General features: G+C 56.5%; 3 protein-coding genes across 7 annotated transcripts in view; 1 reads left to right on the top strand and 2 right to left on the bottom strand.

Moving 5' to 3' along the window:
* The first annotated feature begins 4,814 nt into the window (after positions 1 to 4,814).
* Positions 4,815 to 8,332, top strand: NKX1-1 (NK1 homeobox 1). The gene is made up of 2 exons (XM_034958063.2): positions 4,815 to 5,277; positions 7,458 to 8,332. Exons 1-2 carry the CDS (start codon positions 4,815 to 4,817, stop codon positions 8,330 to 8,332), a joined length of 1,338 nt encoding a protein of 445 aa, XP_034813954.2.
* A 5,913-nt stretch (positions 8,333 to 14,245) lies between these two features.
* The window catches only part of UVSSA (UV stimulated scaffold protein A), a 54,999-nt gene continuing 43,329 nt past the window's right edge, over positions 14,246 to 25,915 (bottom strand). For all 5 annotated transcript variants that reach the window (XM_063603662.1, XM_055111118.2, XM_008963685.4 and 2 more), the window contains one exon: positions 14,246 to 24,638. In XM_063603662.1, coding sequence (XP_063459732.1) covers positions 24,545 to 24,638 — 94 coding nt within the window. In that variant the 3' untranslated portion in view covers positions 14,246 to 24,544. The remainder of the gene's footprint in view (positions 24,639 to 25,915) is intronic.
* LOC100986180 (putative protein CRIPAK) lies at positions 14,709 to 15,712 on the bottom strand. Its single transcript, XM_034958170.3, is given in 2 exon segments — positions 14,709 to 15,140; positions 15,143 to 15,712. Coding segments are annotated over 2 exon segments (1,002 nt in total).

Genomic DNA, 25,915 nt, shown 5'->3' with positions numbered 1-25,915 from the left:
CACAGCATGGGTCCTCACTGGCCTCAGGCTATGCATCTGTAAGGTGGTAATCCCTGCCCCGGCCTGACCCTGTGGTCGGTAAACCCTCAGGAGCCAGGGTGCTCTCCAAGTTCAACCAGCAGCACCCGGGAGAGGGAGCCAGCCGCGGCCGCCTCTGCAGCCCTGATGGGAAGCCAGGCATCCTGCCCTCCACATAGCACCCATGTCCCCAGTTGTTCCAATTGTTTGTATCTTCTTGTTTTTAAGTTTAAAGGGTTTCAGCCTCACCTTTGCATCTCTGGTGGGCTCCTCGCCAGAAGCCAGGCCCTGTGCCACGTGCTTTCCCTCCTTAACTCGCGCAGCTTGCAGGTAGGAGAATGGAAGAACACGCGGTGAACGGCCTGGTAAACTTCTGGCCCTTTGGTGGATGCTGGCTTGGTCGAGGTGAACGGGCTGGCTTTTGATCGGGCTGTGTAATGTACGCCGTGCCAAGACTCCACACACAGCCTGCCGCCCTCTTCCTCCCCTGGGGCATCCCAAAGTTTGAGAAGGAGTCGAGGGCGGGGCAGGGAGGTCAGAGACGGCGGGCTGGAGGCCAGGAGACACTCGGAGTTGCTGGCGCTGTCCGCGGTGCTGAACACGGCCCGAGCCCGTGGCCTCCGGGGGCGTGGCGGGAGCGCGCTGTCCGCGGTGCTGGCGCTGTTCGCAGTGCTGAAGCTGCCCTGTGCGGAGGCGCACGAGGCTGGGGCCGCGGGTCTCCAGAGCTGACGTGCTCTCGAGGTTAGAGCCTGTGTCCCCTCTCGCTTCTGGTGTCCCGAGTGTGGTACACTCTTTCTTGAGGAGTCACAGGCCCCTAAGTGGGCATATCTTAGAGAAGGAACCCAGACCTGAAAGCAGAGGGCTCCCCTCTGACTTCCCAAACTCCGGTGATCAACATGGGTCGCCGTGGCGCGAGTGTGTGCAGCGGCGAGAGGAGGGGACACAGGAGCCTCCTTCCCTGTCCTCCGCCCGCACCCCCCGCCCCCGTCCGGCAGATGCAGGGAGGTGCACAGCGAGGCTGTGGGGCCAAGTGTGGGGTGGAGTGCACTTCGCACGAGGCAAACACTATACAAAGTGGAGGTGATTATGCCACTGCCCAACCCTAGAGCCCCTGGGACCCTGCTGCCTTTCCAGCCTATCCAGCTAAAGCTTTCCAGGCAAAGAGAGAAGGGACCTCCCTCCGTGCACCAAGTAAAAGGCTGTGACCTTGTCGTCATCATTCACCCCATGAGGGGAGGGTATCAGGACCTGGAGGCTCGCATGGGACTCAACCCCTACAATTGAGAGATGAAAAAAATGCGGCGGGGGGTGGCTCATAAACCCACGCTGAGTTCGTGGCAGTGGTGGCTGGCTCCCCCTCTTCCTCTTGTCCCTCAAACTTTAAAAACCTCTAATGCTGGGGAGAAAATCCTCGAAGTCTCAGCTCCCACCCACTCCTTTCCTCAGGCTCCCTTCTAAGACCCTTTACCACCACCCATACTTCTGCTCCTGTCCCAGGCGTGTTCCTGCCGACGCCCACACCCAAGCCCATCGTGACCCCACCTGGACCTGCAGCGGGGGAGAGCTCTGCAATGGAGGGAATGTTTCCTGTGCACTGGGCAGGCAGGGGCAGCCCACCCCCGGCATTGATTTCACCTGTCAGTGCCCACCTGGGGCCCTGCAAGTGAAGCTGGTGTCTTGGAGATAACCCGAGATGGCAGATGGGCAGAGATTGCACAAATGGGGGTCTAATTGACAATCAATTGTGATTAGGAGTGAAAGGACGTCTTTATAGCCCCAGACATGCTAGGTTGAGATCGGGGAGGGGAGGTATGTTTCTGGGGATCTGAGAGAGGAGGAGGGGTGCCCTGCATCTCTGTGGCTTACGTTGTTCCTCAGAGATGGGGGAGGGGTGGGGCAGGGGAGCATGCAGCGATGCCGTCTCCGAGCCTTTCCCAGGGGAGGCGACGGGAGGTGCCCTGTGTAGCTCTGGGGGACCCCTCAGGCTCCACCACCCGGCCCCTGCTCCTCTGAACCTGACTGAAAACTTCGAAGTTCATTACCCTGCCCGCTGCGGCTCACACGAGGATGGTGTGGGGCAGAGAGAGGAGGGGAGGGAAGGCTCGAGGAGAACCTTGGGGCCCACAAACTTCAGATAGCCACGTGCTTTCGTCAAAGTGGCACTCAACCCTGACCAGCCCCCGCCCCCATCAGGGAGAACATTCTGCAGTGCTCGATGTGCACGTGTTTGCTGGGAAATGAGTCATCATTGTATATTATAACGCAATTCCGTTATGCTATTCCCTATCGTATTAAATGTGTTATATTTACTATGTTTTAGCGACAATCATCATACATACTGCATCTATGTTGTATAAAACATCTTTTCCATGTGATTGTGTTCGTTTTGAAAGTTGTACTAAGAGGGCTGTGTGCCCATTACCCATCCCTTCCTCACGCGCAGGTGTTCCAACTGTCTGGGACCCGGCAGGGGTGGGTGTTGTGGCTACTAGTGGGAGATGTTTGGCTGAGGTCAGGCCGTGGCAGGGACGGAAGCTTTGAGTGGGTTGTGCTTGCAGGGAGACCGGCAGCCAGGTCAGGGGTATGCCCTTGAGACCTGCCCGGCCCTCCCCCACCCAGGACTCGCCCGCCACCCAGCGGTCTCCTGGGGAGGGGGCACAGCAACCTTGAAAGTGTCTGGTGTGCCCCTCCTCGGGAAACAGTGAAAGAGGAAGCCAACACCAGCGCGGAGCTGGCGCTGGCGCTGGCGGGGAAGAGGGAGATGCAGGGATGCCAGTGCGTTTGTGAGGGCTCTGCAGGGCTTGTGTGCCTGGGTGCTCGTGAACGGATGCTCGTGAACGGATGCTGGGTGCTTGTGTGTGCTACGCACTTGTGAACGAGTGTGTGTGTGAGTGGCGTGTGCACCTCTATATCCAAATTTAGCTGGGGGGCGGGGAGAGAGTGAAGACCAAGGTGGGGGCAAAGGAGATAATTGCCTCCCTGCGATGGGAGATTACCCACCCTCCTTCCCCAGAGGTGATTTATAAGTTAAAGATAAAGAATAATCAAGTCCTGGCAAGGAAGGACACGGTGCTGTGGACCTGATTAGAATCTCGGGATGGACCAGCAGCGGGGAGGGCGGGGGAGGGGAAGGGGAGGGGAAGAGGGACGCGAAGGCCTGCGCCCCCCCCCCGCCCCGCCCAACCAGTTCCAGGCTCCCTGGGGCTCAGCGTGTCCGAGCTTGGCCCAAATTACAGCCGATCGGTCCACCATTATTTCTCCCAACTTTTAATTTCTGCTTCCAAAGGATCATTGCCCGCGGTAATTGCAAAGGACCGCCCTGCGCGCGGAACAGGCTCCGGGGACCGCAGCGTAAGGCGGCGCGCACACCCGCCGGTGCACGCGCCCGCGCGCTCACACCCTGAAGAAGCGCGCGCGCTCCCACTGCCGGCGCCCACCAGGGTCCACCTGCGTCTGGCTGCTCGCTGCGTGGGCAGGAGGAGGAGGGAGACGAGCGACCCGCCGGGGAGCTACCACGATCCCGCACTGGGACTCCGGACGCCAGGCCCAATCCTCGAGGGCCGAGGGCCGCGGGCCGCAGGGCCCTGTCCTGCAAACACCGCCGCTGTAGATAAAACGTACCCAAATAAAGACTCAGGCCGCGGGGCTTCCTATTTATCCAGATGTGGAGAAGGGGGCATTTGTCGTATTCTTTTTGGAAGAAACACACATTTTCCCCTTACTTGAAGAGGATCGATTTTATGTAGGCCGCCTGCTGTGTGTGCAATTTGTCGGTCCCCCTTTTGGGGGCGGGTTAAGAGGGACAAGCAGTCTCTCATTTTCGATTCCACTTCTAATGAGCGGCCCGGGGACCGCCGGCTCCGCCCCTCTGCTGGGACTCCAGGTCGGGCCCTAATTTGACGACGTGAAAGGGGCGGGCGTGGGAAGGGATGGAGGGGCACAGACCCTGAGCAAGAGAGACCCTGGAGACGCAAAAGGAGACCCCAAGCGGGAGCAAGTGAGAGAGGCGGGACCGAGACCCACGGAACGCGCGGGAGGGGGCTGCAGACCCGGCGGAAACTCGGAGAATCGCGCGTGAGAACCTCTCCCCCCATCCCCACCCCAACTGCCGAGGGGCGCCAGAGCTGTGGGAGCCTTCGGAGCTCAGGGCCCTGCGCGCTGGGGGCCCGGAGGAGAGGCCGGGCCAGTCACCACATCCTGCGCCGGGATGTCCCAGCCAACTCTTGGCGCTCGCTGGCCCGCGCGCCCTGGGGTCGCTGCGGCCCCGCCGCAGATTGATCCCGCAATTATTTAAAAGCCGGGGCTGTCTCCTCCCCCTTAGCCAAAGAGGCTGGCGCGCCGTTTCCGGACGAGCGGAGGCGCAGCGACGCGCCGCTGACCACCACAGCCGCCTGCGGACCGCTCTGGACTCCGGGCTGCGTGTCTGTTCGTCCGGCCCGGCGGCTCCGTCCGTGTGTCCTGTGCGGGGCCCGCCTCCTCGGCCCGGGACCGTTCGCAGCCAATTAGGCGCGCGCGCTAACGAGGGCGGCGGAGCCCCGCGGCCGCCTGCGGGCGCACGTGTGTTCGGCGTGTGGGCGCGTGGGCGCCTCCGGCGGGGCTGCCATAAATGCGCGGACCGGGCGCCGCGGGCGCCTAAGGCGGCGGCGAAGGCAGCACCGGCCAAGCGCAGGGCGCGGCGCCGAGAGCGAGCGGAGCAGCGGCCGCCTGCGCGGGGTCGTGTGGAGGTGCGGGGGCCGCCAGGGATGGGAGCCCAGTAGGTGGCGGGGCCCGAGCCGCCGGAGCGGCGGGAGGCCGGCATGAGCGCTAGCGGCCCCGAGGCTCCTGGGGACATTCCCGCGCTACCGCCGCCTCCCCGGCCAGGTTCGGGGCCCGCACCGCCCGCTCCCGCCGCCGCTGCCCAGGAAGCTATGGACGGGCGCGCCGAGCTGCCGGCCTTTCCCCGCGCTGGAGCCCCGCCGCTCGCGGCCAGCGACACTGTGCCTGCGGCGCCCGAGGGGGCTGGAGCGGCCCGGCCCGCAGCGCCCCTGCGCCCCACCTCCTTCTCGGTACTGGACATCCTGGACCCCAACAAGTTCAACAGCAGGAGGCGTCGTTGCGTGCTGCTGGGCCCAGTGGCGCCCGCTGCGTGCGCCCCTTGCGCTTCGGCCCCATGCGCCCCTGCACCCGCCGCCTCGGGACGCCCGCCACGCGCGGAGGAGCTGGAGCGCCGCGCCCTCGCCGGCGCCGGGGGAGTCGGAGCCGCCGGAGCTGAGCCGCCGAGTGAGTAGGATGCGCCCGGCACCAGGTCGCAGGGACAGGGGGACCGGAGGCTTCTATGCGTTTACGACCCTGGGACACCGTGGCGAGTTGGGTCTGGCCCACGCCGAGGCTCCGTGGAAAGTTCGCTGAGCGCCGGGTCCGCACCAGCCCACCCGTGGCCTCCATCCGACCCGGACTGCAGGGCCTGCATCGCCAGGCTCCTCTGGAGAAGCTTAGCCGGGTCAGGCCCAGGGGCTGCAGGGCTGTGAGGCCGGTCCAGGGTTCGCCTCCGCGCGTCTCCGGCCTAGAAGGGTAGTTGGTGCAGGAGGCGAGGGGCCGCTCGCGGTGGCTGGCCCGTGACCTCCCCGCCCCCACTGTGCCCGCCCGAGGCCTCCCTCCCTCCCTCCTTTCTCCCTCTCTCTCTCTCTTTTTTTTTTTTTTTTTTTGGACAAATCAGACTAATTGTGACAAAACGCTGGTTATCTCTGGAAAAACAATTAAATCCCTTCGATTACAGTTAAGGGGAAATGTGCTTAGCGGCGGGAAGCGGCCGGTAATGGGGCGGCCCGCGCCCCCGGTCGGGTCGATATCCCATTACGGCGCGTGCATATCTCTTTCAAGCACCTTGCAAACTCCCCCCGAACATCTAAATTATAGGGTCAAAATTCGGATAATTACTCGATTAAAACCTATTACACTTATTAGGGGCCGCTATTGATCGCGAATTGCATTCGACCTGCTCCTGATTGCTTTTTGTGTCCCCTCCTCCTCCCTCCAACTTTCCGGCCCTACTGAAGCACAGGGAGGACAGCGCGGGGCGGACCGGGCTGGGCCGCGGCCACCGGCTCTGCGCCTGGAGGCTGCGGGCCGCACCTGCGCGGGGCCTCTTCCGGGTCGGCCGAGATGGAGGGCGAACAAATCCGGCTGAGTGGAGGGGACCCTACGGACTCTGCGGCGGCTGCGCTCAGAGCCTCCACCTGCGGGGAGTCTATGGGGCGCAAGGCCGGGATCCCGCTGAAGCCGGGAAGGCGCGCGCATAGTACAGCCGGGGAGTCATCTGGGCCAGGCACCCGGGGCAGGGCTGGGACGGCGCTCGCGGTCGTCTAGGGGCGGATCCTACTCCTGCTGAGGGTCGCGGGGACTCAGACCACTTGCTGGCCTCCATGCCAGGTGGCCAGTCGCCCTGGAAGAATCTGACAGGAGCGATTGGTCATTTCTTACCGGAGATTTCGGTTCCGACCTGGCGGGAGAGCAGGCCGTGGCTGCCGCTGGGCAGCTCTGTGGAGGGCACCTGCCCCGACTCCTCCTGACTTAGGCCCCCAGTGCCGGGGCACAGACGACCCTGCCTGGGAGAGATGCTTTCTTCCAAATTTCAGAGACTCAAAATGCAGTCACTTCAGGGCCTCTGCTTGGAGGATGCGGAGCTGCTGTTCAGACTCGGCCGACCCGGGCCTTTAGGCCGCGGGGAGCCACTCCGACCTGCACGCCCGCCCAGCCCTCCTGGTGAGGCCGAGCAGGGCCCTACCCGCGGCAACTCTGCGCAGGGGCCGAGGCGCGGGCAGGGGAGCCGGGGCTGACCCTCGCGACCGAAGCTCAGGGCCTGGAGGCTTGAGGTAGGGTCGGGGCCAGGGCGTAGGATTTGGGTCCCCCAAGCCCCATTCTCTCGGCCGGCTCCGGCCCCACCGCCGTGCCTGTTATTAAATGCCCGGTAATTGGCTGGCCCTGCGCCGGCGGTAATTGGGGGGTAATATACGCCGAAATAAATTAAATGGCCTTAACTAGTTTGTACATTACACAAAATGAGTTTAATTAAGTTTGTATCAGCCCTGCGGATCGATCAGAGCTTCCACTCCGCTGTCATCTCCGCAGCCGGGCCCGGCCCGCAGCACCCGTCCAGCCCCGCTCAGGCAAAAACGCCCGGCGCCGCGAGAACGGGCAGCGCGGGGCGAGAGGGACCCTCCCCATAGAAAGAAACAAGCAAGGGACCGAGAGGAGACGCGGGCGGCGGGAGGGAAGGACAGGCCGAGGGGAGGGAAACGACAGAGCGAAGGAAAGAGAGAGGAGGCGGGTGAAGAAGCAGGAGGAGCTGAGCAGGGGGCGGGAGGGAACCCTGGGGGAGGAAGCGGGGCGCGCGGAGGGCGGGATCCGGGAACGGGCCGGTCCTAACTGCCCTGTCCTGCCCTTGTCCCTCCCGCCCGCAGATGCCGGCGACCCCTTCAAGGCAGGGGAGGCCGAGACCAACGACACCAACGGCTACAGCAGCGGCGGCGGCGGCCACAGCCCCAGCGGGGACGAGGTTCCCGACGACGAGGACGACGACGAGGACGAAGCGCCCGAGACGGAGGCGGCGCGAGGCGCGGAGGAGGCGCGGGGAGGCGGCGGCGGCCTCGGGGCCCGCGGGTCGGGTTGCCAGGGCGCGGCTGAGACCGACGCGTCCCCCGGAGCCACCGTCGACGAGGCAGCGGCCCCCGGACCCCGCGAGAACTCGCCCGTTGCCCCGGGCCCACCGGGAGGTGCAGCGGCGCCGGGGGGCGCGGGGACCACCCCGCAGGGCACGGCGACGGCGGCGAAGCCCAAGCGGAAGCGCACGGGGTCCGACTCCAAATCCGGGAAGCCGCGGCGAGCGCGCACCGCCTTCACCTACGAGCAGCTCGTGGCGCTGGAGAACAAGTTCAAGGCCACGCGCTACCTGTCGGTGTGCGAGCGCCTCAACCTGGCGCTGTCGCTCAGCCTCACCGAGACGCAGGTGAAGATCTGGTTCCAGAACCGCCGAACCAAGTGGAAGAAGCAGAACCCGGGCGCCGACACCAGCGCTCCGACCGGCGGCGGCGGCGGACCGGGACCGGGGGCCGGGCCTGGCACGGGGCTGCCCGGCGGCCTCAGCCCGCTCAGCCCCTCGCCGCCCATGGGCGCCCCGCTCGGCATGCACGGCCCGGCCGGGTACCCGGCGCACGGCCCCGGAGGCCTGGTGTGCGCCGCGCAGCTGCCGTTCCTGTCGAGCCCGGCGGTGCTCTCGCCCTTCGTGCTGGGCTCGCAGACCTACGGGGCGCCCGCCTTCTACGCGCCGCACCTCTGAGCCCCGTGCCGCTCCGCCCCCGAGGCCGCCGCCGGGCCCGGCTGTTTTCTACGATTCCAGTCGTTGACTCTGTACATAACCGGTTGCTACGGAAGAGTTTTAAATTTATAAATGACCATGCGCGTCGGGGCCGGGCAGGCGGCTCCCGCGGGCTCGGCCCGCTGCGAAGCACTTTGCAGAACTTCACTCAATCAATAAACCGCAGGCGGCCGCGCCCCCGTCTCCCAGGCTCCCGCGCCGCCCTCCGCCCGGCCGGGCCCACCCACGAATCCTCTCCGGTGGGGACCAAGGCTCCTCGGGTGTTGGCCTTGAGCGGGACTCCAGCCCGTTTTCCCACCGGCCTGGCGTCCCCCGGCCGGAATTCAGGCCACTCTGCTGGTGCCTGCCCGTCGTCGTGGGCGCAGGGGCCGAGCTCAGGGGCTCACCCGCCAAGCTGGCTGAGGCTCAGGTCCCAGCGTCACCTCCCTGACCGCCCCCTCCCCGTCCCAAAAAAGATCACAGGTCTCGGAAAGTGACCAGCTGCTTCCTCTTCGCCTCTCCTCTTAGCCATGGAGCTGGTGGGGCCGCGGCAGGGGGCGCAGCATTTTCCGCCTCCTGCTCCCCACCCCTGCAGCCTGCTCCGGTCCCACTCCCCTGCCCCACAGCCCCGCAAGGGAGCACCGGGCTAGGCGTGTCAGCTTGGGGGCGGTGTCAGCTTCGGCTGCTGCCTGGAGGAAGAAGCGCCTGCCTGTTTTCCCCGGGGGAGAAGGGGCTGCCTGGGCTCAGCTACCTGCCCAAGAGCGTCCCAGCCCATTCAGACCCCGGCCCCCAAAAGTCGGGTCGAGTGCTCCCTCTTGGAGCTGCCATCTCTCCTCCAACGACGCTGAAAACAGTCCCTACATCTCCTCACAGGCTCTCGGAGCCCTGTGGGTTTGGTGTTCGCCTGAGCTGGGCTCAGGGAGGTGAGAGGCAGAGGCGCTTGGGCTGGGCGGCAGTGTAGATGCAAAAGCTGGTGCTTGGAAGCGGGGAAGGGCGACGGGAGGAGGGTTCCGAGCCCCAGAAAGGGTGGGGAGGCGGCATGAGACACTGGCCACAGCCGGGCAGGTGCTGCCCCTCTTCTGCCACTGGCGGGAGTCCTGAGTCCTGCCTCACAGAGAGAGCTTGGCTCTGCCTGGCGGCTGTGCCCTGACTGGGCCCAGTCTCCTGGTGTCCTGTTCATTTTCTGTAAGTGGGCTGAGCTCATCTCTGGGCTGTCAACCTGACAGCAACCACTGGGGGAGGGCTGGGGGCAGGTGGCGGCAGTGAATACCCAGTGCCACAGGCAAGATGGGAGACACTGCTGCCCACTGGCCTGGCCAGCACCTGTGGACAGAGAGCAGGCCCAGAGCAGCGCCGGCCATCAGGCAGGTTGGGGGGAGGGGTGCGCAGGGGCGGCTGGGATCACCCTGTGTGTTTGCTGCCCCCACACCCCAGGCCCCAGGCAGGCCTTGGTTCCTCCAGCCAAGGGCCGGCCTGACTCCCAGTTGCTCTCTGCTCCCTTTCTGGGTCTGCATAGGTGAAGTCACCTGCCTGCAGCAAGCGTCCTGAGGCTCACCAGCCCGGGGGCAGGGCAGCCTCTCCCTCCTCCCTCCGCTGGCAGAGCTCAGGCTCGCTCGGTGGGGGTCCATGAGGGAAGGCGAGCCACCTGCAGGTGGCCAAGTGTAGCCAGAGGGTCGACTCACAGCTGAAGCCAGTGCAGCGGGCTTGGCCTAAGCTGGGCACTGGGGCTGCTGAGTGGGAAAGCAGCTGCCGCGTGGCCAGGAGGAACCCAGGTCTGTGCTGCAAGGGCCTTCCCCTTTGCTGAGCTTGCTGGAACATTCCAGGAGCTCACAGCCCCACAGGGAGATGATAGAAGGTGGCTGCGACGGTGCAGGCCAGATTCAGACCCACTCAGAGCCGGGCCGGACCGCTGTGTGCAGCCCTCCCATGGAGCTTAGATCCTGGCTCCCCGTCCCTCCAGCTTCCACATGCCCCCACCCTGGCCTCCTCTGTCTCCTCCCCTCAAGGCTCAGCCAGAAACACAGAGCCACACCGGAGGGCCCTCTAGCAGTGCCCCTGGGCTGCAGGATGGGATGGAGGGTATGAGCCGGGGGCTGTGAGGTCTGGGAAGCAATACCCCCCTCCTTGCACCACCCCTTCTCTAAGCTCCCTGGACAGCCCACAGCCTCATGCTGCAGGCATGGGGGGCATTTCCTCCAGTCTCTGATTCACAGTCGCTCTGCAGCGGACCCTCGTCAGAGTCAGACTGCGTGCAAAGCCACCTGAGCCTCCCACTGTGCTTTGCTGAGAGTCACATGTGGGAAACTGAGGCCCGGCGGTCATGGGGCTTGCTGGGGGCAGTGCCAGCTGTGGTGCCAGCGGGTGCCCTGCTCCCTCCTGGAGGAGCCTCCACTTTTTAGCCCACACTCCTACTGGGTCCCCAGGCCCCCAGTCTCCCTGGGAGAGTTGGGGTGCCATTCCCTTGCCTGCCTCCCAGGGAGCCCTTGGGCTGCCCCACCACCCCCATTTCCACCAGGTTCGGGCCTCCCCTGCCCGCCATTTCCAGTCTAGGCTGCCTGTGCCTGACTCAGTTTCAGCTCCCTGGGCCTGTGCTGCAGGCAGAGGTGAGCGGGAGCCTTGTTAGGGGTCTCGACGTGTCCCCCACTTTGGTGTCAGGGCCGTGAGGGAAGGTCTCAACCCCAGGATCTGAGGGCACTCTTCCATGGACCCTCCTCCTAGGGCTCAGGACCCATCCTGCCCTGGACCACACCTGCCCCAAGTTCCCAGAACCACATGCATGTCATTGCTGCAAAGCCAGGCACAGAAGGGGCCTCCTGTCAAGCGAGCATGAGCCCAGACAAGGGCAGCGTTTGCTCTCACGCCCTGGGCTCCCATCTCCTGCCCAGAGACCGCTGAGCCCAGACGGTAAGGGGCCTCCCATTGAGGCCACCTCCCCACCCCCACCAGCCGATGGTGCTGTGGTCCATTGCTGTGTGGGTCAGGCCTGGGTTTGGCTGCGTGTAAGAGAAAACCTGAATGAAGAGAGTTGAAATGAGACTGTTTACTTTCTCTTTGTGAGGGAATTCTGGCCATGGCAGCCCTGGGCAGTTTTGAGACCTTCACTGAGTCCTTGGAGACCCAGCTCCTGGCTCTCTGTGCTGCATCAGGCCTGGGCAGGCCTCAGCCTCACAGACCCCAGTGGAAACTGAGGCTCCAGCCACCACATCCTCACCCCCGGCTGCAAACAGGAAGAAAGGGAGTGGCCAGCAACACCCCTCTCTTTTAAGGAGCTTTCCCGGAAGCCCACACAACACAGCTGCTCATGTTCCATTGGCCAGAGCTGGGTCACGGGCCCTCTCTTAGCCAAGGGAGGCTGGGAAGTGCAGTCTCCCCCCGGGCATCTCACTCCTAGTGAAAGGGGAGGACGGATTGGGGCCACCGGCTGCCCCTGCTGAGCCCCCCTGTGCTCCCCACCCCCATGCCCACCTGCCCACACCCCCAGCCCCAGGCAGCTGGGCTTCTGAAGAAAGTCACCCTCAGCCCGCCTGGTCTTTTCCGAAGCCCAGGGCCTCGACCTTGGTGGGCACCCAGCTCCTACACCCTAAGGTGTCTGGTGTACCGTCTCCATAACCCCACCCTGTGTTGGCCACAGGTCCAAGCCCATCTTCCAGCCATAGGATCTTGTCACCTGCCTGCATCCTGCCAGGGGAGACAGCCCCTGCTGGGCTTCAGATGCGTCTAGTGTCTCCCGGCTTAGGCATAACCCTCCCTGGACCCCGTGTGGCCTCCAGCTCTCCCCCTTTCCTCCCAGCCTCCAGCCAAAGTATCGAAAGAGCCGTCTACACCTGCTGTCTACACTTCCTCCTCATTTCTCCACCCCTAAGGAGGCTCTCGCCATCACTCGGGCCCTTGGCTGCCCCATCCTGGCGTGGCCTCCTCAGCGCCCTGCTCACTTGGTGGCTGGTTCCTCCTGCTCTGAGCCCTGGGCGGCCTGGGCTTGGGGAACCCTCATCCTCCACTTGCCTTCCTGCCATGGCAATGGTGTGCCTGGCCCTGTCCTTGCCCCGCGATGTCCTGGCAATGGTGTGCTTCTCCCTGTCCTTGCCCCGCGGTGTCCTGGTAATGGTGTGCCTCGCCCTGTCCTTGCCCCACGATGTCCCCCCGGGGGCCAGGGGCCCTCCAGGCACCACAAAGTCAGACCAAGCTCCTCCCAGACCAAGCCAGCCCCACAGCCTCAGAGCAAACCCCAGGCACCAAGCACCCTCCCCACATCCAACCTAATCTACCCATATCCAGATGCCTGAAAACACCCTGCATCCAACCTGATCTACCCACATCCAGATGCCCGAAAACACCCGGCATCCAACCTGATCTACCCACATCCAGATGCCCGAAAACACCCTGCATCCAACCTGATCTCCCCACATCCAGATGCCTGAAAACACCCTGTATCCAACATCCCCCCCGGCCACCCCCACGTTGTCCCCCCATCCCTAGGACCTCCCTGCGGTGCTCAGGCCTCCCCACACCCAGTGTCCTGCCTGTGATGGCCGCCACCTTGGTCCCCCATTTCTTCCCTGGTGACTGAGTGCCCCCTCACTCCTGGTCTCTTCTGGCCAGCTGTGCACAGCATCAGCTGGGAGGGGGGGAGGTGAGGCTGGACGAATAGCTCGGCAGCAGAGGGAGGTGAGCGCAGGGAGGAAGGGGCAGGGGTGGGCGGCCAGGCAGGGCTGCAGGACCGCACCTGAGGGAGGAGGCAGGGCTGAGCCCCATCCCTGCCCCCATGACCACTGCGGCCCCCACCTGCCTCTGGCACTGTTGCCCCTCCCCCATCCCAAGGTCACCTTTTCGTCCACAGAGGCCCGTGGGGTGGGGGCATCTCATCCACTGGGCGGGGACCTTGCTCATGGGTGACAACCTGGGGATGTCCACGTCCCACCTCCTCCCGACTGCCCTGCAGGGTGGTCCCCTTTGGAGACAGCTCTGCTGGTGCAGACGCCTTCTCTCTTTCCCTGGGAGGCTGTGGCTGAGCGCTCATCTCAGATGAGCTGAGCTCCACATGTCCTTCCTCTGGGGCAGCAGGCAGCTCGGTGCTGCCTGTGACTAGGTTCTGGCCAAGTTGACATGAACAGTGTGTGGGGGGCGTAGGGGACTGAGAAGGCTCCTTATGGGAATCAGCTCAGAGGGGAGGCAAAGCCCTCCTCCTTCCTTCTGCAGACCTGGTGATGGCTGGAGCCCCAGCAGCCACCTTGGGCCATGAGGTAGCCTTGGGGCTGGAGGCCACGTGCTCTGATACTGAGCCAGGAACTGGAAGGTGCTTGGGGGCGCCTACCCTTGGACCCTGATTCAATAGGACACAAACCCTTCTGTCTACGAGCCACTCTTATTCGGAGTTTCTGGTTCTGTGTTGCTAACCCTGACACCACTTTCCATGGTGACCCATCCACCCTAGCGCTGGGGCTGTGACCCATGCCCACCAGTCCTCCCTTGGTCACTCCTCGCACTCACCCCCTGCTGCTCTCTGGGCCAATCTCAGCCAGTCTGCCCTGGATGAGGGCAGCAGCATGCTGGACCAGCTGGCACGGGCCCCCTCCCACTGTGAGCCGTACCAGTAGCCCCTACGTGCATCTGCAGGCCAGACCGCCCCAGACTCCTCCCCCTCCTCCATCTGCCTGGCTCATGGGGACCCAAACCACTTTGTGGCAAGTGTGGGTGGAAGGTGTTTGCTGAGGGGATCTGAGAAAAGGAGGGCCCACCCCCAGCACCCCCTTAGTGCCAGGTCACTGACAGTGCCCTAAGCCTGCAGTGCTGGAGCTGCTCCCAGGTGCACAGGCCCCACCCCCTCACCCCACCAGCCAGAAGGGCCAGCCCAGCACCCCCACCCCACAGGGCCCCTCACTTGGTCACAAACACTGAGTCACAGGTTTGTCTTTTAATCAGCATCCATGAAAATTCATTAAAAGGTCTAATACGAAAAGCACCAGGCTAACAAATCAGTCCTGAATTCAGTTTTACAAAAACACCCTCTCCTCTTCCATCTCATCCCTAATATTCCCACGTTATCTCGAGGTACAGAGAAATATAAAAGGGATCCTTGACATAAAAACGTATTAAAAAGCCACCAGGAGTAGAATGTACGGTAACAGCATCTGACTCGGCCGGCAGGACAGGAAACCTACAGAGCCACCATGCCAGAGCTTTGTGTGAGCAGGCGGGCACTCCACATGGGCACGTGTGTGAGCAGGTGGGCACTCCACATGGGCACGTGTGAGCAGGCGGGCACTCCACATTGGCACGTGTGAGCAGGCGGGCACTCCACATCGGCATGTGTGTGAGCAGGCGGGCATGCCACAATGGCACGTGTGATCCGGCGGGCACTCTACATGGGCATGTGAGCAGGCAGGCACTCCACGTTGGCATGTGTGAGCAGGCGGGCACTCCATGTCGGCACGTGTGTGAGCAGACGGGCACTCCACATGGGCACGTGTGAGCAGGCGGGCACTCCACATGGGCACGTGTGAGCAGGCGGGCGCTCCACATGGGCACGTGTGTGAGCAGGCGGGCGCTCCACATGGACGTGTGTGAGCAGGCGGGCGCTCCACATCGGCACATGTGAGCATGTGGGCACTCCACATCGGCACATGTGAGCAGGCGGGCGCTCCACATGGGCACGTGTGTGAGCAGGCAGGCGCTCCACATGGACACGTGTGTGAGCAGGCGGGCGCTCCACATGGACACGTGTGAGAGCAGGCGGGCGCTCCACATCGGCACGTGTGAGAGCAGGCGGGCGCTCCACATCGGCACGTGTGAGAGCAGGCGGGCGCTCCACATGGGCACGTGTGTGAGCAGGCGGGCGCTCCACATGGGCACGTGAGCAGGCGGGCGCTCCACATCGGCACGTGTGAGCAGGCGGGCGCTCCACATCGGCACGTGTGAGCAGGCGGGCGCTCCACATCGGCACGTGTGAGCAGGCGGGCGCTCCACATGGACACGTGTGAGCAGGCGGGCGCTCCACATGGACACGTGTGTGAGCAGGCGGGCGCTCCACATGGGCACGTGTGAGCAGGCGGGCGCTCCACATGGTGTGTGAGCAGGCGGGCGCTCCACATGGGCACGTGTGTGAGCAGGCGGGCGCTCCACATGGACGTGTGTGAGCAGGCGGGCGCTCCACATGGGCACGTGTGAGCAGGCGGGCGCTCCACATCGGCACGTGTGAGCAGGCGGGCGCTCCACATGGACATGTGTGTGAGCAGGCGGCACTCCACATGGGCACGTGTGTGAGCAGGCGGGCACTCCACATCGGCACATGTGAGCAGGCGGGCACTCCACATCGGCACATGTGAGCAGGCGGGCACTCCACATCGGCACAAAGCGAGGGCTCATGCATAAGAGTTGCAGGGACACCTGGACAGCTATTTGAAATTTAAAAACTGGGTTTCCTGGCTCACATTTTGTATCAAAAACTAGAAGTAGATCAATGATTTCAATATGAAAATGAAACCCATAAAAGTACTAGAAGAAAACACGGAAAACATTTCAAATATAATCTTTAAGGGGGAAGAGCATTCTAACTAGAACACAAAACTTAGAAGACAAGAAAGATTGATAATTCAACTACATAACTCATGAAAGGAAGATCTGAGGAACGAGATGTCCACAGTGGCCGCTGAGAAGCTCTGCCACACTCCTGGAGGCATGGAAGGCTGTGCCCACACAGGCACAGAGCTGTGTGCGTGCCCGAGAGGAACCTGAGCTGCCCTGGCCCTCACCTCTGGCTGGCTTTGTGGCTACGTGCAAGAAGTGAAGGCAAAGGCACAGTTGGCAGCTGCCTGCTGGAGCACTGACCACACATCAACTGCGTGTCGGCAGAACCGCGATGGAGCGCTGAAGGCACACACACCACGCATCAACTGCATGTCAGCAGAACCGCGATGGAGCGCTGAAGGCACACACACCACGCATCAACTGCGTGTCGGCAGAACCGTGATGGAGCGCTGAAGGCACACTCACCACGCATCAACTGCATGTAGGCAGAACCGTGAGAGTTACTGGTGCAAAGCACTTAAAGGGGTCCTCTGTCCAGTCACTGGCTGAACATGAAGCCGATGAGATGGACACTTCAAATTAGTCCAGAACACACACTAAACAAAAGGTAACAGCAACAGAACAACAATAAACTCGTGGAGAGGGTATCTGATTTCCAGAGTTGCACAGCACATTATTAAAGTGTCCAGTCTTCAAAAAATACATATATATGAGACCACAAAGAAAGAGTATGTTATTTCCTTGGCTCTGACATGGGAAAAAAGGTCATCAATAGGAACTTCCCCTGAATAAGCCCTGATGTTGAACTTAGTAGACAAGTCACCTATCTATCTTATCTTATCCTATCTAATCTATCTAATCTATCTATCTATCTATCTATCTATCTATCTATCTATCTATCTATCTATCTAGTTTTGAAAGCGTCTCGCTCTGTGGCCCAGGCTGGAGTACAATGGCTCGATCCTGGCTCACTGCAACCTCCGCCTCCCGGGTTCAAGCAATTCTCCTGCCTCTGCCTCCCAAGTAGCTGGGATTACAGGTGCATGCCACCACGCCCGGCTTAGACAAGTACTTTAAATCAGCTTCTACACATATGTTCAAATAACTAAAGGAAACTGTGTCTACAGAATTAAAGTATGAGAATGTTTCACTAAACAAAGAATATGAGTAAAGATACAGAAATTATAGGAGAGAGCCAAATGGAAGTTTGGAGTAGAAAAGTACAATAACTGAAATGAAAAATTCACTAGAGCAGCTTGACATCAGGTTTTGTTTGGCAAAAGCATCTGTGACCTTGAAGATAGGTCAACTGAGATGACCCATTCTGAGAAGAAGAAAAAATTCCAGAATAAAGGAAAGTCAAGGAGGCCTCCAAGGCTGTGCCCAGCTCCACATCAACACACGTAGCTGGAGTCCAAGCGGGGGAAGAGAACATGGACGTAAAATATTTCGAGAAACGACAACCTAAAATTTCCCAAATTTGCAGAACCGCAATGGAGCACTGAAGGCACACTCACCGCACATCAACTGCATGTCGGCAGAACCGCGAGAGTTACTGGTGCAAAGCACTTAAAGGGGTCTCCTGTCCAGTCACTGGCTGAACATGAAGCTGACAAAACCGAAGGATTCAATACCCACATTCAATATCAATATAACTAGGCAGAAGATCAATAAGTGAAGAGAAGACATAAACAATCAGACTACAAGAAATATTAACCTCTATATCCAAGAAGCTCAAAGAACTGCAGGTAGGACACACTGAAAGATCCACAATTAGACACACCACAGTCAAACAGTCAGAAGCTAAAAAGAGACTGAGACACGGTGCGGTGCTCCCGCCATGGAAACCACAGAGGCCAGAGGCAGTGGAATGACATCTACAAAGGACTGAAAGAAAAAGAGGGCCAACCAAGTCAGCCATATCCAGCACAATTATTCTTCAGAAGAGAAGGAGAAATTACAACATTCTCAGATAAACAAAAACAAAGAGAATTCATTGCTAGAAGATCTGTCCTACAAGAAATACTTGAGGCTGAAGTCCAAGACACCACACTCAAATCCATACAAAGAGCACCAAAAAAGACAACTGCAAAGCCAGCAACAGAGACAGCAGAAACTCATTTCTGTTTGTACATCTTTTCTTCTTCTATGTGATTTAAAAGACAACTGCATAAAGCAATAATTACAAGACTGCTGACGGACTTACAATCTAAAAGGTAGCATTTATATGACAAATACAGCACCAAGAAGCTGAGAGGAAACAAAGCTACTCGAAGTGAAGGTTTTTGTACATTATTAAGTTCATCTGAACACTTGATTGGTTTTACGATGTTACTGTAATACTCAGAGCAGCTGCTAAGAAAGTTACTTTTTAAAAAACCCAGTAAAACAGACAAGGAAATTACAATGTTACAAGAGAATTAAATGTCCATTTAACACAAAAAAGTAATGGAGAAATAAAGGAAGAAAGACAAAAAAGACAATATAGAAAACAAATTTAGAAATGGCAGATACAAATCCAACTTTCTCAGTAATCACACTGAATGTAAATGGATTAAACATCCCCCTCAAACAGCAGAGACCAGCAGGACAGATGAAAAACATGATCCCACTATATGCTGTCTACAAGAAACACACTTTTGATTCAGAGCAGAGACCAGAAAGACAGATGAGAAACACTATCCTACTATATGCTGTTTACAAGAAACACACTTTAGATTCACGGCAGAGACCAGCAGGACAGATAAGAAACACAATCCCACTATATGCTGTTTACAAGAAACACACTTTAGATTCAGAGATACAATGAAAGTTAAAGGGTGAAAAAAGATACCATGCAAACAATAATCAAAAAAGAGCTAAGTGGCTATACTAATAACATACAAAAGGGACTTAAAGACAACATTTTTTTTTCACTAAAGACAAAGAAGGACATGTCATAATGATAAAAGGGTCTGTTCATCAGAAAGAAATAGAAATACAGATGCACTTAACAGAGCTTCAAAATTTATGAAACAAAAGCTGACAAAACTGAAGGATTCAATACCTCACATTCAATATCAATACAACTGGGCAGAAGATCAATAAGGGAAGAGAAGACATAAACAATCAGACTACAAACCAATCAGACCTAACAGGCTTCTATACAACACTACAAACCAATCAGACCCAACAGGCTTCTATACAACACTACAAACCAACCTCTGACCCAACAGGCATCTATACAACACACACACCAACCTCTGACCCAACAGGCATCTATACAACACTACAAACAAACCTCTGACCCAACAGGCATCTATACAACACTAGAAACCAATCAGACCCAACAGGCATCCATGCAACACTACAAACCAATCAGACCCAACACACGTCTATACAACTCTACAAACGAATCAGACCCAACAGGCATCTATACAACACTACAAACCAACCTCTGACCCAACAGGCATCTATACAACACTACAAACCAATCAGACCCAACAGGCATCCATATAACACTACAAACCAATCAGACCCAACATGCATCTATACAACCCTACAAACCAATCAGACCCAACAGGCATCTATACAACACTACAAACCAACCTCTGACCCAACAGGCTTCTATTCAACACTACAAACCAATCAGACCCAACACACATCTATACAACTCTACAAACCAATCAGATCCAACAGGCATCTATACAACACTACAAACCAATCAGACCCAACGGGCATCTATACAACACTACAAACCAACCTCTGACCCAACAGGCATCTATATAACACTACAAACCAATCAGACCCAACAGGCATCTATACAACACTACAAACCAACCTCTGACCCAACAGGTGTCTATACAACACTACAAACCAATCAGACCCAACAGGCATCTATACAACACTCCACCCAATAAGAGCAGGATAGATATTCTTCAACACTCTGGGACAGAAAATACCGTATGCCAATAAAATAACTCTCAATACATATAAAAGACAGGAAATCATACAATCTATGTTTTTTAGCCATAATGGAGTGAAATAAGAAATCAGTAACAGGCCAGGTATGGTAGCTCATGCTTGTAATCCCAGCACTTTGGGAGGCAAAAGTGGCAGGATCACTTGAGCCCAGGAGTTCCAACACAGCCTGGGCAACATAGTCGGACCCTGTCTCTACAACAAAAATTTTAAAAATTTAGCCAGGCTTGGTGGCTCATGCCTGTAGTCTCAGCTACTCAGGAGGCTGAGGTGGGAGGTCAAGGCTGCAGTGAGCTGCGATCACGGCACTGCACTCCAGCCTGGGAGACAAAGTGAGATCTTGTCTCTTAAAAATAAGAAAAGAAGTCAATAACAGAAGGAAACTTGGGAAATTCACATATATGTGGAAATTAAACAACAAACTCTTAAATAACCAAGAGATAAAAGAAGAAATCACCAGAAAAATCAGAATATACTTTTAGATTTAAAAAAGGGAAAACACAATATAGCAGAACTTAAGGGATGAAGTAAATCAGTGCTGAGATAAAAATTTATAGCTACAAATGTCTATATGAAAAAGATTTCAAATCAGTAAGCTAATTTTCCATCTTAAGAAACAAGAAAAAGAAGAGAAAATAAAATCCAAAGCAACCCAAAGGAAATAATAAAGATTACAGTGGAAATTAACAAAATAAAGAATGGAAAATCATAGGGGATAATAAACAAAACCAGAAGTTGTTTCTTTAAATAGATCAACAAAATTGATAAATCTTTAGCTAGACTAAGGGGAGTAAAAGAGAGAAGAATCAAATTACTAAAACCAGAAAATACTATGAATAGGCTGGGAGCATTGGCTAACATCCACAATCCCAGCACTTTGAGAGGTCAAGGTGGGAGGGTCACTTGAGGCCAGGAGTTTGACAAAGATCAGCCTGGACAACACAGCAAGATCCTGTCTCCACAAAAAAATTTTAAAGAAAATTAGGGCTGGGTGTGGTGGCTCATGCCTGTAATCCCAGCACTTTGCTAGGCTAAGACAGGAAAATTTCTTGAGGCCAGGAGTTTGAGACCAGCCTGGCCAACATAGTGAGACCCCATCTCTACCAAAAATAAGCTTTTAAAAAATTAGCCAGTCATAGTGCCATGCCCCTGTAGTCTTAGCTACTCAGGAAGCTGAGATGGGAAGATTGCTTGAGTCTGGGAGGTCAAAGCTGTAGTGAGCCATGATTGTGCTACTGTACTCCAGCCTGGGTGACAGAGCAAGACTCTGTCTCAAACAAAACAAAACCAAAGACAGAAAATTAGCTGAATGTGGTGGTGCATGCCTGTGGTCCTTCCTACTGGGGAGGCTGAGGTGGGAGGATCACTTGGGCCCATGAGTCTGAGGTTGGAGTGAGCTATGATTGCACCACTGCACTCCAGCCTGGGCAACAGAGTGAGATCTTGTCAGTTAAAAAAAATTTTTTTAATGCTATGAACCATTATATATGAACAGATTGCAACAAAGAACCTAGAAAGGGACAAACTCCTGGAAAGATGCAAACTACTGGAACTAAACAGATCTATAATAAATGAAGATACTGAATTAGGGGAAAAAATCCCACAACGAAAAGCCCAGCCTTCACTGGTAAATTCCACCAAATGTTTAAATAATTAACAACAATCTTTCACAAACTCTTCCAAAAAATAGGAGGGGAGGGAACACTTCCCACCTCAATCTATGAGGTCAGTAGTGACGTGACTAAAGCTAAAGACATCACAAAAAGACTACAGCCCAATATCCCTCATGAATACAGATGCAAAATCCTAGCAAACCAAAGCCAGCAGCATAGAAAAAGGATTATACACCATGAACAAGTAGAATTTGCCCCATGAATGCAAGGTCGGTTCAATATATGAGAAACAACGTAATATACTGTATCACTACAATAAAGGACAAGAATCATACTATCGTCTCGACAGATGGAGAAAAAGCATCTGACAAAATTCAATACTTTATGACAAAAACACTCAACAAACTAGGAGGAGAAGGTAACTTTTTCAACCTGATAGAAGCATCTACACAAAACTGCATTGTTAGCATCACACTCAATGGTGAGAGACCGAAAGCTTCCCGCTAAGATCAAGAGTAAGACGAGGATGTCTGTTCTCACCACATCTATTCAACATTGTCCTGGAGGTACTAGCCAGAGCAATTAGGTAAGAGAAATAAAAGAAATCCAGATTAGAAAGAAAGCTGTTTGCAGATGACATGATTTTGTGTATGGAAAATCTTAGGGAACATACAACTAATTAGAATGAATAAACAAGTTCAGCAAGGAATGCTGGATACAAGATCAATACACAAAAGTCAGTTGTACTTCCACATATTAGCAATGATCAGCCCCAAAGTGAAATTTGGAAAACAATTACATTTGTGATTGCTTTTGTAAATGCAATTTATAATCTTTTAATAATTTATAATTGCATTTATAGTCCTTTTGGTTATAAATCAAAAATAATAAAATATGAGTAAATTTAACAAAATAAGTGAAAAACTTATATACTGAAAACTACAAAATACTGTTGAAATAAATTTTAAAAGACTCAAATAAATGGAAAGATAATCAGAAGCTCATGACTCAGAAGATTTAATATTAAGACGGTAATACATCCCAAAGCAATCTCTAGATTTAATGTAATTCCTATCAAAAATCTCAGCTGCTTTTTTTTTTTTTTTGAAGAAACTGATGAGTGGATCCTAAAATTCATTTGGAAATGCAAGGGATGCAGAAGAGTCAAAACAGCCTTGAAGCAGAACAAAGTAAAACTTCTCACAACAAAGCAGCACTGATCAAGGCACTGTGGCACTGGCATAAGGTTAAACAGGTCAATGGAATAGAGTCAAGTGCCCAGAAATAAGCCTGTACATTTTTGGTCAACTGATTATCAATAATGGTGTGAAGATAATTCAATGGGGAAAAATAATGTTTTCAACAAATGGTGCTGGGACAACTGGATATCCACATGCAAAAGAATGTGGGCTCTTACACCACACACAAAACTTAATTCACAATGGATCAAAGATCTACACATAAGAGCTGAAATTATAAAATGCTTATTAGAAACTAGGTGTAAATCTCTGTGATCTTGGATTAGGTGATGGCTTCTGAAATGTGACAGCAAAAGCATAAGCAACAAAAGAAAAAAAACAGATAAATTGCTGTACTTCATCAAAATTAACTTTTGTGCTTCAGAGGACACTATCCAGAAAGCGAAACAACAGTATGGAAGAAAGTTTTTGCAAATCAGCTGAGTGCGGTGGCTCACACCTGTAATCCCAGCACTATGGGAGGCCGAGGTGGGTGGATCACGAGGTCAAGAGATCAAGACCATCCCAGCCAACATAGTGAAATCCCGTCTCTACTAAAAATACAAAAATTAGCTGGGCGTGGTGGTGCGCGCCTGTAGTCCCAGCTACTCAGGACGCTGACGCAGGCGAATCGCTTGAACCCAGGAGGTGGAAGTTGCAGTGAGCCGAGATCACGCCATTGCACTCCAGCCTGGCGACAGAGCAAGATTCCATTTCAAAAATAAATAAATAAATAAATAAAGTTTTTGCAAATCACATGAGGATCTAGTATCCACAGTATACATATAAACTCCTGGCCAGGAGTGGTGGCTCATGCCTGTAATCCCAACACTTTGGGAGACCGAAGCAGGAGGATCGCTTGAGGCTAGGAGTTCGAGATCACCGTGGGCAACACAGTGAGACCTCATCTCTACAAAAAATTTTAAAAATTAGCCAAGTGTTGTGGTGTGTGCCTGTAGTCCCAGCTACCTGGGAGGCTGACGTGGAAGGATGGCTTGAGCCCAGGAGTTTGAGGCTGCACTGAGCTATGATTCTGCCACTGCACTCAGCCTGGGTAAGAGCAAAAGCCCATCTCTAAAAGGAAAAAAAAAAAAAAAAAAAAGCAACTGTTACAACTCAAGATAAATCATTCAATTAAAAATAGGCAAGAGGTTTGAATAGACTCCTCTCCAAAGGAGATACACAAATGGCCAGTAAGCCCACGAGAAGATGTTCGGTCTCCTTCTCCAATGCTGCTGTGAACATGGGTGCACAAGCTTCCGCACGGACAGGTTTTCACCTCCTTTGTTTTATACATTGGAGGGGAACTGCATGGATAAACCTTGAAAACAACGCCAAGTGTAAGAAGCCAGGGACAAGAGGACACATGTATGAAAAGGCACATCCAGAAACAGAAAGCAGATGACTGAACGGTTCACTAGCCTTTGTGTTTGTGTTAAAAACAGCATTTGCACAAAAGTGGGTTTCCCAGAGTTCCTCTGAGTGGTCGCCTCCTGGCTGGGGAATGCACGCTCTGAAGGCTGAGCTGCACACACATTCCGTCCGTGCTGAACCCCACACCACGACACGCACTGGCCTCACGAGGACTCGCAGAAGCCCTCTGGAACAGGGTCGCTGCCTGTGTTCACATCTCCAGGCCCGAGGGCCTCTTCTGCGAGGCCAGACCCATCACCAGACGATGCCGAACCCTGTAGCAGCAGAGCGGCCGTACCTTCAGGGCATTGCAACGCACCATTTCTTTACATCAAACACAGTAATAGACAAAGCATGGTTACTGCCCAGACCCACGCCCACTCTGCTGTCCTGAGACACTGGCAGAGGGAGAAAGTGCTGATGGCCAGTGCACTGGGCCCCGCTCTCTAGTTCAGTGCGTAGTTAAACTGGTTTGAAAACTTCTCGTGCTTCTTCTGGTCCATCCGGTTCATGGCTGCCACTACCCTCCGCACAGCTGCCCTGTGGGGAAACAAGGCAAGATGTGACTTGGGAGGCTTCCGCCAGGGGCCTGGGCTCCCAGTGGCGGCATCACCAAAGTTAGGCGCTGGTCCTGGGGCAACTGCTGCCCTCGGACACGGACAGACTGCCTGTGGGTGCCACCTTCAGAGACAGATGGGTGACGGGCCCCTCGGCCCTGGCCCGAGACAGACAGGCTTAGAAAGGGCCGCCCCAGGTCCCAGAAGCGGAGTCTGCGGCGGGTGGTTCTGCGCGGTGAAGGTGGCCCCAGCCCCACCTTGGCACTTCTCCCGTGGCCTCCCACACTCCAGGATGAGGGCAGCCTCCCCCTTGGCCTCCCGGGGAGCGGCCTTGCAGGAGATGCAGCCAGGAGGCATCAGGACGGCCCTGCCCGCTGCTGCACGCACGGCTCCACGGCCAGGGCTGGAAACCTGGAGGGCTGCAGCAGGGGGGGCACAGGCCAGGCAGGCATTCCGGGGAGCAGGATGAGGTGTGCTGTGCTGACCAGCTCAGCTGCTGCGACCCACGAGGGTGTGGAGCTGTGGAGCCAGCAGGGCCTGAGGCCACAATGTGGTGAAGCTGCCGCTCAGCTGCGGCCCCTGTGGGGCTGCCAGGCGCTGCTGTGGGGGCCCCTGTGGGGCTGCCAGGCGCTGCTGTGGGGGCCCCTCGAGGCAGGGTTTTGCCTGTGGTCACCCCAGATCCTTTCTGTAGGGAGGGGTCTGGGCCACACAGCTATGGCGAAGAGCCAGCTCCTGCCATGGGCTTCAGTGTCCTCATGAGACACAGGGAGGAGGCCTGGCATGGGCCCACTGGCCATTCCTCCTCCTGGGCATCAGCACCAAGGCTGGCCTCTGCCCCTGGCTGATCCACGGAAAAACAGCCTCACCCTGAGCTCCAAGGGCTAAGGTGCCTTGGGTGGCTGGCATACGGGATGGGTCCAGCCCTGTGCCAGGGGCCCCAGGCAGCCTCTCCACAGCCCCCACCAGCGCCCCTGCCCCACCCAAGCAAGGCTGTGGATGTACCACCCACAAGCCTGGGGAAAGCCTGGTCTGAGTGCTGTGAAGGCGCCTCCCACCCGAGCCCACTCAGGCCGGTGCACGGTCATGCTGGCCAGGAGGGGCCTCCTCTGCCCGGTGCACTTAGCACCTTCCAGGTGTGTCCAAGGGAGGGTTTCTGGGATGGCGATGGGTGGGGGCCACCTCACTGGTGCTACCAGACAAACCTGCACCAGCAGGGACTTGACACAGATTTGGGAGGGAGTCAACAGCCTCAGGTGGCTT

Source organism: Pan paniscus, chromosome 3, assembly GCF_029289425.2.
Source record: "Pan paniscus chromosome 3, NHGRI_mPanPan1-v2.0_pri, whole genome shotgun sequence".
Classification (NCBI taxonomy): domain Eukaryota; kingdom Metazoa; phylum Chordata; class Mammalia; order Primates; family Hominidae; genus Pan; species Pan paniscus.
Note: the sequence above shows the minus strand (reverse complement) of the source record. Positions and strands in the feature narration are given on the sequence as shown.

Coding starts and splice junctions, on each gene's coding strand:
- NKX1-1 (XM_034958063.2), top strand. CDS start 4,815: ATGAGCGCTAGCGGCCCCGAGGCTCCTGGGGACATTCCCGCGCTACCG. Junction 5,278..7,457: donor CGCCGGAGCTGAGCCGCCGA/GTGAGTAGGATG, acceptor TCCCGCCCGCAG/ATGCCGGCGACCCCTTCAAG.